The sequence below is a fragment of the Oncorhynchus masou genome, chromosome 3, assembly GCF_036934945.1.
Source record: "Oncorhynchus masou masou isolate Uvic2021 chromosome 3, UVic_Omas_1.1, whole genome shotgun sequence".
In the NCBI taxonomy this organism is placed as follows: domain Eukaryota; kingdom Metazoa; phylum Chordata; class Actinopteri; order Salmoniformes; family Salmonidae; genus Oncorhynchus; species Oncorhynchus masou.
In genome coordinates, this window is record NC_088214.1 from 30,992,110 (window position 1) to 31,007,040 (window position 14,931).

The 14,931-nt window shown below is 40.5% G+C and overlaps 1 protein-coding gene across 4 annotated transcripts in view; it reads right to left on the reverse strand.

Moving 5' to 3' along the window:
* Positions 1-14,931, reverse strand: part of LOC135514373 (high affinity 3',5'-cyclic-AMP phosphodiesterase 7A-like) — a 43,333-nt gene that overhangs the window by 13,031 nt on the left and 15,371 nt on the right. Inside the window, exons 2-8 of one of the 4 annotated variants that reach the window (XM_064937840.1) lie at positions 3,700-3,760; positions 2,665-2,751; positions 1,313-1,467; positions 1,133-1,196; positions 700-795; positions 460-560; positions 65-196 (exon numbers count right to left, since the gene is read on the reverse strand). In XM_064937840.1, coding sequence (XP_064793912.1) covers positions 65-196; positions 460-560; positions 700-795; positions 1,133-1,196; positions 1,313-1,467; positions 2,665-2,751; positions 3,700-3,760 — 696 coding nt within the window. Of the gene's footprint in view, positions 1-64; positions 197-459; positions 561-699; positions 796-1,132; positions 1,197-1,312; positions 1,468-2,664; positions 2,755-3,690; positions 3,761-14,931 lie in introns of all 4 variants that reach the window. The other 3 variants (XM_064937832.1, XM_064937824.1, XM_064937818.1) reach the window with 3 other exon arrangements.

A 14,931-nucleotide genomic window follows, 5' to 3' on the forward strand; every position in this document is an offset into this window, starting at 1 on the left:
ATTGGTTTTATCACCACAAGCATCAACATTGAGCCCAGAGGCTATGTTCAGTATAGGGCCTTACCTTGTACAGTGCTGCTAGATAATGGTTTGTTTTTATGAGGAAAGGCTGGTTGACACCTGGATGGTCCAGATCATGGGTGGCAGCAGCCAGCAGACCCAGCAGGAGATCACAGGAAGTCATCGTCTCAGCAAGCTGCAAAACACAGAACCCTCCTCCTCAGACTCCTTATGAAGAGGTACAGTTGGAACAAACTCCTCCAGGTGTACTTGTAGGTTATACTTTTTTTGGTCCACACATTTTGAAGGCTACCGCACTTACAAAAACATACACATCTTTCAACAAAATAAAAAAACACTACAAAAAATAACACACATTTTCAAAAGAAAACTTAAGAGTATCGATCTGTTTTGAGGACATTCAGTTGTAGATGAGTTAACAGTGTAATTTCCTCTCACCTTGGGCTCCTGCAGGTAACAATACATGGCCTGAGTCACGTCCGCAGCGTGGACTGCATTGTGGTAGGGGTTCAGGCTGCGGTAGTCCTCTTGAATCATGACTAACAACAACAACAACAACATTACGTATTCATTTCACTTGGGGAGTAATGCATTATCACTTCATTCAAGTAGACAATATTGGGTTTAAATAAACCCATGTCCCAGTGCAATATGGTGTATTTAATTTAATTTCAATACCTAAAAATCTTCTAAGTTTAACCATGTCCAACTGAAAGAGCTCAATTAACCCATAACTGTTGAATAAGTGAAAGGTCAGGTTGACGAGGCTGTTCCCTGTAAGTAAGCAGAACAGAAACAATGAATCAACAAATGCATAATAACACTGCAGTTTGTAATAACAGATAAAGGAAGGGGCACATGATGTAATAGTCCTCCTTAATCTAAAGCTGAACTCTAACCACATCTACTTAGTCTGACTAGCAAAACACCATCCACAATAAAAATCACGTCATTCTCCTTCCACATTTATAGAAAACTATTATGTGATTGAAAATTTTCCAAATGAAAATAGAGAGCAATACATGTCAGGGTGAGAAAATAAAGCAGGCATGCATTGCATTTACAATTCTTAAACAGTAGAGGGCAACAATCACCAAGGAAAACACCTTACCGTTTGTAAGTCTATCAAAAAGGAACATGTCAAAGTTCCAGTTTCCAACCTTCTCCAGCATTAACTGAAATACAAGAAGAATTATATTGGGTTACAATTATCACCTGACCAATTTTTACTCAGTGATACTACAATACTTACATATTTAGGAAGTATTGTGCTGGATAGATTGCCACTAACCTTGGCTTGACCTGTGTAGTCATCATCAAGGATGTAGCCTAGTGGGTTGGAGGCTGGGATGCCGCGGATGAACCGTGACGAGTGGAGGTACCTCTGAAAGCTCAGCAGCCTGCGGACATTCCTGGCAGACACAGGCCCCGCAGACTGGGGTCGGGCTGTGGAAACAAAAGCACAGGATGATTAGCTATGGTTGAAATGTACTCACTTTGCTCTAAAGCTAAGCCGAGTTTATATAGCTAACAACTTAATTCATTTCCAGGTAAGAGTAACATGATGCTTTGTTGCATTATTTTTCAAGTAGCTTTCAAGAGATGTCCATCTTCACAACCGCCAGAAGTTCGCTTACCACCTTTTTTCCTCATAGCTAAGTAATATTTTAAGTTGCAGTTGGCTAGCTAACTACTTCACATGCGTTGGTGTTATGATTTAAAAAATATTTTAAAAACACCATCAGTTGGCTTTTGGAGCTCTAGAACACTGAAAGGTTTTCAAACAGTTCTATTACAGAATTCCATTCTACACTCTGTACTAAAAGCAGAGCACAGCATATCATTGAGGACAAAGTAAAAAAAAAAAAAACTATAAAAAGTCAATAACATTAGGGTTAATACTGTACTGTAATAACCTCAATATAGAATAGATGCATTCCACAAAAGTTAGAATAATAACCTGTTAACTGTGAAACGTTTTGAAAAGACGTGGGTAGTGTCAAGAGTCCCAAATCAATTCAAACAGTGAGTAGCATTGACAGAGGACAAACACAAGAGAGGATTTGAGCCCGCCATGCCGTGGCCACCCCCACCACTGTGACTAGTGCAAAGAGGTGTGAGAGTGCAGACATGCTGCTGACACAGCAGCCCATTCTCCAGCCAGCTGGCAGCCCACCAGTCAGAGTACTGCATTGTCAACGCACACTCACCAACCATGGCAGACTACCAAGCCTCAAAATGGCCTTTTGCGGCAAACCTGCATTCTAGAAAACTCTTGGAAAAATCAAGGCATGAACAAACAAAGCCAGGATTAATGTCTAATGTCTAATAGGCGATGGTCCCAAAACATTCTAAAATGCAATATTGATTGCTGGAAAGTTTTACACAGTCAGCAAACACAACACATATGATCACGTCAATAGGACAGCCAGCCGGAATGGCTTCCATTGATCAATTTGTTAGAGAGACTTTGTACAATGGTCTTTTCATAGACCTTTTCAGAAGATCAAATTTGACAAGTGAATAATATCAAATGCTTTAATTTCATTAATTCAAGCACATGACCGTTTTAAATGTCATATTAGTTGAAATGATATAATCATATGGTCACACAATGAATGGGAGGTTTTGGTTCATACTTACAGTGCAAAGTTCGGAAATCGACATACAAGTAAGGATGGGACCCTCTTGGTTCCGGTTCAAACCCCACTTGGCTTCTGACTCTCACATCTCCTAGAAGGAATGGGAAAACACGGTCCTCAAGGTACTGGCAATAGAGAGGTGTTTCATTCAATAAAGCATTGGGCCTGCAGAGACTGAGCTGTGTCTCAAATAGCTCCTTATTCCCAGGACCCATAAGGCTCTGGGACCCATAAGGCTCTGGGACCCATAAGGCTCTGGGACCCATAAGGCTCTGGGACCCATAAGGCTCTGGAACCCATAAGGCTCTGGTCAAAAGTAGTGCACAACATAGGGGATAGGGTGCCCTTTGGGAGGCAAAGGCAACACAGACACAGCTGAAGAGGAAGCATGGCTGTGACACATTAGTATTCACACTGGTGTCAGTGAGCTGAATAGAGAGGCAGGCTTCTCTATTCAGACTAGATCAAAACAGACTCTGCAGTTATATTAGATAGAGTTGGGTAGTTATCCAGTTGGGAGACATATAAAGCATCTTAAGAACTGTTAGCCATACTGACTAAGAAAGAGTAAGTGTTGAAGATCCTGTATTCATAAGAGACAGGATCGTAAAACAGAAACACATACCCTTTCTTAGTCAGTATGTCTAAAGTACTATTAGACCTTATATTTGCATTTTTAGAAGACGCTCTTATCCAGAGCAAGTTTCAGGAGCAATTAGGGTTAAGTGCCTTGCTCAAGGGCACATCGGCAGAGCATTGTCAGCTCGGGGATTCTAACCAGCAACCTTTCAGTTACTGGCCCAACGCTCTACCCACTAGGCTACCAGCCACCTTGCTGGGTAAGATTACCCATAGATGTACATACAAGATTAGACATGGGACAGCAATAGAGCTATTGCTTATCTACTAATTAACAAACATGCATCAAAACATTACTTAAATCATCAATATTCATATGGGTGGTGAAAAGGGTCATACGATATGTTTCAATATATATGGATTGAGAAAAATCAAGTGAATATCATACCATACGTACCGAGCATCCGAATGTAGAGAGCTGTTTGATTCTCACTGTCATAAGAGATTGCCCCTCGTCTCTGAAAAAGGACACAAGGAAGGGATCATTAAGGCCTCAGACACACCAATAGAGTTTGCTGGCCGAGTGCGCACCAATTTTACATGTAGAATCGTGTGAAGAATTTCGCAGTCAGACGTCTACAGTGGGTGGTCTTACAAAAGCATTTACGACGCACATTTCACAGAGTTGGTAACATAATACTCAGTAAAAACAGAAACATTGAACGAACCGCCTCTCCTCCCCTAGTGACTGCTCTGCGGCACTTCTACTGTAACAGTCAGGGGAGGTGAGGGGTGCCCTTCTGCTGTGTCACATGCAGCTGTAGCCATGTGACAGTGGAGGACATTAAAGCCCTCTGCAGGACCCAGTCATTCTTTACACTTCAGGGGTCATGCAGAGCTCCCTGCAGTGAGAGAGAGAGAGAACCCTGGAGCACACAGTTTCTTCCAAACACCAGCAAGTTTGGTAAATGAACAGAAATGCACTGTTATTCCTTGTTACTATTTCATCCAACTCAACAAAACATCCAGATATTTTATTTCAACTCTGTGTTGTCCCAATTCAGTTATCCATCTCGTCAAACTCTCAAGACAAACTCACAATTAAATGTGCCTCTTTCTTGGTAAACGTACGTATTTAAAAGGTATTTAAAAGGGATCTGTGATAGATTCCCAGTACTGTTGTCCAAACCCCTGCCCAAGCTCAGTTTCAGCTAATGAAGCTAAAACACAGCTGGCCTGTGGGAAATTGCTCACCCAGAGAATGCTGTCTAATTAGCAGCAACAGGATGGGTTTCAGTATTGGCCACTGGGAAAAATCACACAAACCACATGGAGCAAAGCGAACCACTCAAATGTCACCACTCACTTTCCCACCACCCAAAGACGTCTCAATGATCTTGGACATAGTCTTTAATGATAAAAGTGCTCAAATGATGGAACCCTAACAGGTCCCCACTGGTGTCCTAAACCATAAACAACAAAAAGTACAATATTTGACAAAACTTTTAACAGTATTTATTTATGCTCCTCTCCTCCCTTCCTCTCTTTTTCTGCTCTTCCCCTCGCCCTCTGATGCAAATGCTCTCTCAGCTCACCGGGGTGTCCCCAGATGGCATAAAATTCGAACTATGACGTCAATCTGCTCAACATATTTGCATAATTGATATTCCTCCATCAGCCAAGCCCTAACCGCATAAGCACTGTTGAATGCAAAGGCTTAAGACATATGCCATACCGGCTTCTCTGGCCAGTGGCTGTATTTATACAGTCTTGCATGTGACTTTGCACTGAGTTTAGATTACAAGACCTGAAATGTGTGGTAGACAATGTTCCCTCATTTTCTTCAGCACTGAGTACAATTCAAAGTCTGCTGAATGCAAACGTGAAGGTTATAAAAATTCTATGCAACTTCTGGCGTGCATTTTATGTGAACACAGACTGTACCCGCTTTAAGTTACAGTTATAACCGTGGCCAAGTAGTCTACTGTGGCTATTGGATCATAATGTAGGCCTATCAGAGTGCCCTAACATTAAAAAAAAATGGAGAAAATGCATCCCATAACATTTTAACATGGAAATAGCTGTTCAATCACTAAGCCTACAGTAGCAGCCAATGTGTGGTGTTCAATGTAGGCCTCGATTCCGTGAGACTTTTGGAAAAAATATGCAGGGCTTGACAACCTGTTTATCCACTTGTCTTTTAGACAAGGAAGTGACTGAAGATTTGTTGTTTGATGAAAGAAACCACTTTACAAAATTAAGTTATTATTATTATTCCCATAGCATTATTACAGTGAATCAGACAAACTATGCTACCCTCTGCCTATTGGCTACTTAGCTTATTCAAGCCTGTCTCAAAATACAACACTGCCTTTTTAAGACAGAAAAACATTTCTTTACCTAACTCGCTTTTTAAAGATGGCTAGAAATGCACACGTTAAGTGCTCTGTTCGGAAGCAACCACTCCCCCATTTATGACTAGAAATGATCTATAACTGGGCTACTAACTTACATATTAGCAAAGAATATAAACAAATGTGCACACGTGGCTACATGCAGATCTCAAAACAAGCGCATCTACTTGCGACCACTCATGCTGTAAACACAGTCCAGTTCAAAGGAATGGCACAGATCCATATACTGTATGGCAATGGTCTATTTGCATATAGAGATACTGCAGCTCTGATTGGTTATGCTGAACTGGTCTGTAGAATCATGCCTGTCAATGCAATGGAATCCTTCTCCGGTGCGTTCAGCCGACAAGAAAATCCCTTGCATACTAACTAAGTCTTGCATAGTTAATTTTGTTTCTGTGTGTTTTATTGAAAGTGGCTAATATTGGCAATTCCCACAGTATAAGAAAATGTTGTTAAGTGTTAACTAAAGGGGAAGTTTAGAAGGTTGAGTGAAGTTCAATCTTGTGCAGAGCGGCTGAGGGTACTTTAAAGATATTTACATATGTTTTAGTATCCATTAATGAATGTACAGAAATTGTATTCTTTATCTAAACAGTACTTACAGTCCAGAGCACACAGTAAGTTTCAAATGAGACCAAAGACTGGTTTTGTAGCATCTACAGACTCATCATTGTAGTGTCTTAAAGAAGGCCTGGGTAAGGCCAAAATCGCATTTCCCAACTTTAATTTGTTATTTTTCAATAGTTATTTTGGATTCAGATTTTAAAAAGTTATGCCAAATGCATCCTTCCACCAAATGACCTTTCTATGGATTTCATTTCAGGAAGATCCTAAACATCATAAATATCTTTGGGCCAACCTCGTTTGGAATGGCCCAGCTGACAGACGACACAAAACTGTGGTGGTGGGTCATCAAGCGCTTCTACGCTATATGAAACCAACTGACCATGAGTAGCAGGCAACCAGCACAGCAATGAACTAGAAATCAACCATGTTAGTGCATGTATGGACAAGCCTGTGTTGTGTGCTTAGTTTAGGGCATCACACGTACTGTAATTTGTTACTTTAACCCTTTATACTTGTGGGAATTGGCCTATATGGATAGGGCTAAATTGAAAGCATGAAAAGTATATGCATAACCATGGTAGCAATTAAAAGGCAACAGTTTGGAGATAATTGGGAAATGATTAGATCAAAAGGTTAGAACACAACAGTTCAACTGACAAGACTGAATCCAAACATTAAAAACTTGATTTTATGTGCATTTTAAATTTACTGTACTTTGTTGATAACGAAATCTGAGAATACTCTGGATACATTCGGTAACACGATAAGACTACTCATGGAAAATGTGGGCTAGGTGCAACATAAGAAACAAATGACAAGGGTTGGAGTGTGCTCAGTTCCTAAGCAATTTAAATACATTTTTATGACACATAGAAAAGTCTTCAACTATATTTTACCAAATGGGGCTATCTTCTGTATACCACCCCCTACCTTGTCACAACACAACTGATTGTCTCAAACACATTATGGAAAGAAAATCCACAAATTAACTTTCAACAAGGCACACCTGTTAATTGAAAAGTACCTCATGAAGCTGGTTGAGAGAATGCCAAGAGTGTAAAGCTGTCATCAAATATATTTTGATTTGTTGAACACTTTTTGGGTCACTACATGATTCCATATGTGTTATTTCATAGTTTTGATGTCTTCACTATTATTCTTCATCGCGCACACGCACACACACACACTGTAATTCAGACCCATTGACCTTTTCCACATTTTGTTACGTTACAGCCTTACTCTAAAATTTATTAAATCGTTTTTTTCCCTTCATCAATCTACACACAATAGCCCAGAATGACAAAGCAAAAACTGTTTCTTGAATTTTGTGCAAAAAAGAAATACTGAAATACCTTATTTACATAAGTATTCAGAGCCGTTACTCAGTACTTTGTTGAAGCACCTTTGGCAGCGATTACAGCCTCCAGTCGTCTTGGGTATGACACTACAAGCTTGGCACACCTGTATTTGGGGAGTTTCTCCCATTCTGATCTGCAGATCCTCTCAAGCTCCCTGAGGTTAGATGGGGAGCGTCAATGCACAGCTATTTTCAGGTCTCTCCAGAGATGTTCGATCGGGCTCGGCTGGGCCACTCAAGGACATTGAGACTTTTCCCGAAGCCACTTCTGCATTGTCTTGGCTGTGTGCTTAGAGTTGCTGTCCTGTTGGAAGATGCCACTGAAAAACATCACCAAATGTATGATTTTACCACCACCATGGAATGGTGCAAGGATTCCTCCAGACATGACGCTTGACATTCAGGTCAAAGACTTCAATCTTGTTTTCATCAGACCTGAGAATATTGTTTCTCATGGTCAAGAGTCCTTTAGGTGCCTTTTGACTATGAAGGCCTGATTGGTGAAGTGCTGAAGAGATGGTTGTCCTTCTGGAAGATTCTCCCATCTCCACAGAGGAAATCTAAAGCTCTGTCAAGAGTGACCAACGCATTCTTTGTCACCTCCCTGACCAAGGCCCTTCTTCCCCGATTGCTCAGTTTTGCAGGCAGCCAGCTCTAGGAAGAGTCTTGGTGGATCCAAACTTATTCTATTTAAGAATGATGGAGGCCACTGTGTTCTCGGGGACCTTCGATGCTGCAAAACGTTTTTGGTACCCTTCCCCAGATCTGTGCCTCGACACAATCCTGTCTCGAAGCTCTATGGACAATTCCTTCGACCTCATGGCTTGGTTGCTGCTCTGACAGGCACTGTCAACTGTGGGACCTTATATAGCCTGGTGTGTTCCTTTACAAATCATGTCCAAGCAATTGAATTTACCACAGGTGGACCAATCAAGTTGTAGAAACATCTCAAGGATGATCAATGGAAACAGGATGCACCGGAGCTCAATTTCAAGTCTCATAGCAAAGGGTCTGAATACTTATGTAAATAAGGTATTTCAGGTTTAATACATTTGCTAAAATTTCTAAAAACTTGTTTTTGCTTTGTCATTATGGGGTATTGTGTGTAGATTGAGGAAAAACATGTATTTAATAAATTTTATAATAAGACTAACGTAACAAAATGCTGAAAAAAATCTAAGGGTGTGTGTGTGTGTAATATATATGGCCGATTCATGGCCCGATTTCAAGTTTTCGTAAACAAATCGGTAATCTGCCTTTTTGGATGCCGATTATATTGCAATCCATGAGGAAACTGCGTGGCAGGCTGACCACCTGTTACGCGAGTGCAGCGTCAAAAGGACCTTGTGGCTGCAAGGAGCCAAGGTAAGATGCTAGCTAGCATTAAACTTATCTTATAAAAATGTTCACATAATCCCTAGTTAAATACACATGGTTGATGATATTACTAGCTTGTCCTGCATTGCATATGATCAATGCGGTGCCTGTTAATTTATCATCGAATCACAGCCTACTTCGCCAAATGGATGATTTAACAAAAGCGCATTCGCGGAAAAAAAAGCACAATTGTTGCACAAATGTACCCAACCATAAACATCAATGCCTTACTTAAAATCAATACACAGAAGTCTATTTTTTTTAAACCTGCATATTTAGTTAAAAGAAATTCATGTTAGCAGGCAAAATTAACTAGGGAAATTGTGTCACTTCTCTTGCGTTCAGTGCAAGCACAGTCAGGGTATATGCAACAGTTTGGGCCACCTGGCTCATTGCTAACTGTGTGACTGTAATTAATTTGCCTGAATTTTAAATAATTATGACATAACATTGAAGGTTGTGCCATGTAACAGCAATATTTAGACTTAGGGTTGCCACCTGTTTGATAAAATAAGGAACGGTTCCGTATTTCACTGAAAGAATAAACGGTTTTTTTCCCGAAATTATAGTTTCTGGATTTGACCATATTAATGATTAACGTATTTCTGTGTTTATTATAATTAAATCTATGATTTGAAATTTAATAGAGCAGTCTGACTGAGCGGTGGTAGGTAGCAACATGTTCGTAAGTATTCATTCAAACAGCACTTTATTGCGTTTACCAGCAGCTCTTAGCAATGCCTGATTCACAGCGCTGTTTATGACTTCAAGCCTATCAACTCCCAAGATTAGGCTGGCAATACTAAATTGCCTATAAGAACATCCAATAGTCAAAGGTATATGAAATACAAATGGTAGAGAGGGAAATAGTTAACACATCATAATTCCTGGAAAAACTACAACCTAAAACATCTTAACTGGGAATATTGAACCACCAGCTTTCATATGTTCTCATGTTCTGAGCAAGGAACTTAAACATTTGCTTTTTTACATGGCACATATTGCACTTTTACACACACACACACACACACACACTTATTTTGTTTAGCTCTCCAGGCTGTGACATTGATGAACTAGCGCAAGCACATTTGTAGTTGATTCATTTGGAGCACAACCCTGCATCCTCACCATCACACAATTACTGTTGTTCATGCAATCCAAAAACAGCCCATTATAAATTGCAATCTGGGTCAGGTGGGCATGATTTGAAAGCTTGTTCTATTGCCAACATGACTAGCTAAGTTATAAAAGACGATCTTACAGTGTTAGGCTTTCAAAAGGCAATTCTGACAAATGGATCATAATTATGGTGCTCATAGAAAGGGGTCATGAGTGCATTGTTGTGCCGCGGCACATTTTCTTCACAACAACCCATGGTATTTATGACGCCATGTCCTTTTGTAACTGTACACCACACAGTGATCATAAACATTGACACTGTATATGACATGAGTTTTATGATGTGAAATGTGAAGTGCACATTGTGAAGTGCACACGACTACCTTATACATAGACACACACACACTCAATGCAAGGGGATGGAATAAGAATATGTACATATAATTATATGGATGTGTGATGGCCGTGCGACATAGGCAAGATGCAATAGATTATATAAAATACAGTATATACACATGAGATAAGTAATGTAGGATATGTAAACATTATTAAAGTGGCATTATTTAAAGTGACTAGTGATACCATTATTAAATACATTTATTAAAGCGGCCAGTGATTTGAGTCTGTTAGTGATGGCCTTGAGATAGAAGCTGTTTTTCAGTCTCTTGGTCCCAGCTTTGATGCACCTGTACTGGATGATAGCAGGGTTCACAGTGAGGGTTTTAGGTGACAAGTCATATTTCTTCAGCCTCCTGAGGTTGAAGAGGAGATGCTGTGCCTTCTTCACCACTCTGTCTGTGTGGGTGGACCATTTCAGTTTGTCCATGATGTGTACACCGAGGAACTTAAAATGTTCCACCTTCTCCAGGACTGTCCCGTCGATGTGGATAGGGGGGTGCTCACTCTGCTGGTTCCTGGAGTCCACGATCATCTCCTTTGTTTTGTTGACGTTGAGTGAGAGGCTATTTTCCTGACACTACACTCAGAGGGCCCTCACCTCCTCCCTGTAGGCGGTCTTGTCATTGTTGGTAATCAAGCCTACTGCTGTAGTGTAATCTGCAAACTTGATGATTGAGTTGGAGGCGTGCATGGCCACGCAGTCATGGGTGACAGGGATACAGGAGAGGGCTGAGAACACACCCTTGTGGGGCCCCAGTGTTGAGTATCAGCGGGGTGGCCTGTCAGGAAGTCCAGGACCCAGCTGCACAGGGCCGGGTCGAGACCCAGGGTCTCAAGCTTAATGATGAGTTTGGAGTGTACTATGGTGTTGAATGCTGAGCTGTAGTCAATGAACAGAATTCTTACATAGTTATTCCTCCTGTCCAGATGTGATAGGGCAGTGTGCAGTGTGACGACGATTGCATCGTCTGTGGACCTATTGGGGCGGTAAGCAAATTGGAGTGGGTCTATGGTATCAGGTAGGGTGGAGGTGATATGACTTGACTATTCTCTCAAAGCACTTCATGATGACAGAAGTGAGTGTTACAGGGCGATAGTCATTTAGCTCAGTTACCTTCGCTTTCTTGGGAACAGGAACAATGGTGGCCATCTTGAAGCATGTGGGAACAGCAGACTGGGATAGGGATTGATTGAATATGTCCATAAATGCACCAGCCAGCTGGTCTGCGGATGCTCTGAGGACGCGGCTAGGGATGACATCTGGGCCAGCAGCTTTGCAAGCGTTAACATGTTTAAATGTTTTACTCATGTCAGCCGCATTGCAGGAGAGCCTAGTCTTTGGTAGCGGGCCATGTCGGTGGCACTGTATTGTCCTCAAATTGCGCAAAGAAGTTGTTTAATTTGTCTGGGAGCGAGACGTCGATGTCCGACTCATCCTATCTCTAGTTTATCATCCTCAATTCAAGCCAGATACTGGCAATTGCACAAACAGCAGAGTCGTAGTTTATGGGCAGACACAATACTACTACATTACATACAGCCTAGGCTTTTGTTTAAAAAACCTAATCTAATATGAACTAAACAGACAAAGCAGTATATAAAAACCTTGGTTTGAAGGCGCCAGTGTTTACACAAATCAGTTATGTTTATGGCAGCCAGAGCCGGGGTATATCAGGCTCTCACAGGGACGGGGGCTGTTAGACAACCAACCTTACCATGCCCATATGTGCTTCACACAAGCTATCCAGACAAGCAACTGGCATCTCCCTTCACATGGAGCTATGAGGGCTGTGTCAGGCCCAGCGTGCGTCACTACCGGCTTGCCTCGCTGCACTCCAAACACTGTGGCGTCTGTCAGGCTGGGACGGACATATGCCTCCATCCCTCACGCCACTCGCTCCTATGAAAAAGCTTGACATTCAATGCTACATTCACAAGTCAACACGACTGCTGCTCACGATTCTGGGCCAGTATCCACAAAGCATCTCAGAAAAGGTCCTATAATATTACCGTTAAATCAACACACTCGTCACTACCATTTAACAACGCTTTGGCAGTTTGGCATCCAAAAACTTAACTTAATGTTGCATAAAACATTTGAAGGGTCTATAATTTTCATTCAACACAAAGTTAACATTGGCCCTAGACGCTTTAAATTGCCCAACTTCTAGGCATATTTTTCAACAACCTGTTATTGTGCTCCAAAGGCTTAACGTATGTTCACTTGTGAATGAAATAACATGTTGATTAATGAAATAACTGAACAAAAATGTGTGGTTATAAGTATTTCGGCATATCCTGTGAAATAGGGCTAATGTGAAATCATTGTCAAAAGCATGTAGGTCGAGATTATATATGGACTGATCATCTATAAAATATCAAAACATTATTTCAACAATTCTAAAGCAACTGCATGTGACACAGTAGCCACTGACACCTCATGAGGTCTTCTAAATATCTGTCGACTTGGTGGGACTCTTATAACCAAAGAGGCTTCATGCATAGCTTTTATTTTTACCCATAAGAGTAGGAATAAAATACTTTCTTGCTGAGACGATTGCTCTCAATGCAATCTTCAATGCAAGTGGACTGGCTTCAGAATTCAGTGAATTTCAGTACATCATCATGATTGATTCCATGGTTGTCAAAATTAAAATCAGACATTTGGTATTGATACAACATCCTTTAAAACATCACACAGTGGTACAGTGTTGTGAAAACCCAGCAAGTTTGGTGAATGAACAGTAGTGCAATGGTATTCCTTGTTACCCATAATTTCTTCCAACTCAACATCACATTCAGATATTTTATTTCAACTCTGTTCCATCCATCACAAAACTCCTAAGACAAGCTACAAATGGCCTGTGCTATCAAGACCTCATATTTTAAGCCACCAATAAAATAAGCCAAAAAAAGAACTGCAGTGTACACTATGTGCAGTATATGTTATGTCTTGTGAAATGGATGATATGTTTGATTCTACTCTACTGCTAAATCAATAAACCTATAAACCAACTACTACTTCTGCTACTAATATTACAATAGGGTAAATCCATTTGAATTCAATAACTTCACAGCATCCCTTTTGATTTAAACAAAACTTTCCATATATGATTGCCCATGGAAGAAGTGGTCAGAAAGTGAGTTCAGACCTGAATGCAAAACAAATTCAAGAGATAAAGGTGCTCAAAGTTGACCCATTTTGCATACCCCACCATACCATGGAGACATCCATGTCTTCATCACTGGAAAATAGAAACGGTTGAGATTGATATCATTTAAAAGCTTACAAACAGGGTTGTCAAACTGTCCTTATACAATTTATGTAATTTGTTAAGCTTAATTGTCAATTATCAAAAAATGCGTAAAGTCTCATTTTTCATATTCTCATAAATTGTAGCTTAGAAATAATCTGAGGTTTTCGTTTTGTGCCCGCAATCAGTTGAGACTTAATATGCTCTTGAAAACAGGGTACGTGTCATTTCAATCATAGAAATATAACCCATAGAATGGGCCTATCCCTTCAGACCACTGCAATTTGGTGCGCAAAAATGGGTCAACTTTGAGCACCTTTATCTCCAGAATGTTTTGGCATTCAGATCTAAAAGTTACTTTCTGACCACTTCATCCATGGGCAAACATGCATAGAAATGTTTGTTTAAATCAAAAAGGATGCTGTCAAAAAGTAATTGAATTCATATGGATTTACCCTGCTACAACAACTAGAACTACCACTTCTTACATACACAAACATCACTGTCTTTAACTTTGACCTATAATTAAGATGGTAGTCAAACTCTCAATACAAACTCACAATTAAATGTGCCTCTTCTTGGTAAACGTACGTATTTAAAAGGTATTTAAAAGGGATCTGTGATAGATTCCCAGTACTGTTGTCCAAACCCTGCCCAAGCTCAGTTTCAGCTAATGAAGCTAAAACACAGCTGGCCTGTGGGAAATTGCTCACCCAGAGAATGCTGTCTAATTAGCAGCAACAGGATGGGTTTCAGTATTGGCCACTGGGAAAAATCACACAAACCACATTGAGCAAAGAGAACCACTCCAATGGCACCACTCACTTTCCCACCACCCAAAGATGCCTCAATGATTTGACAGAACTTTTGTCATGAAAAACACAAATCATGATGGAACCTTAACAGGTCCTCACTGGTGTCCTAAACTAAAAAAAACACTTGACAAAACTACTCATAACAATTTTTTACTTCAATCCAATGTGGTATTTTGCTTACGCTGTATCATTACCAAGTCTTAACTGTTCCTGATGAAACCAGCCAAAATAAAAAACACCCTCAAACTATCAGTCCCTGAAAATAGCAGACATACTGTACACACCATCACAATGTGAGCTCATAGTAACTCACCACACCTCCTTTCCTAGTAAGGCAGTAAACAGACACACAGTCATCAGTCTGTGCTAGATATGTCCTTTTCA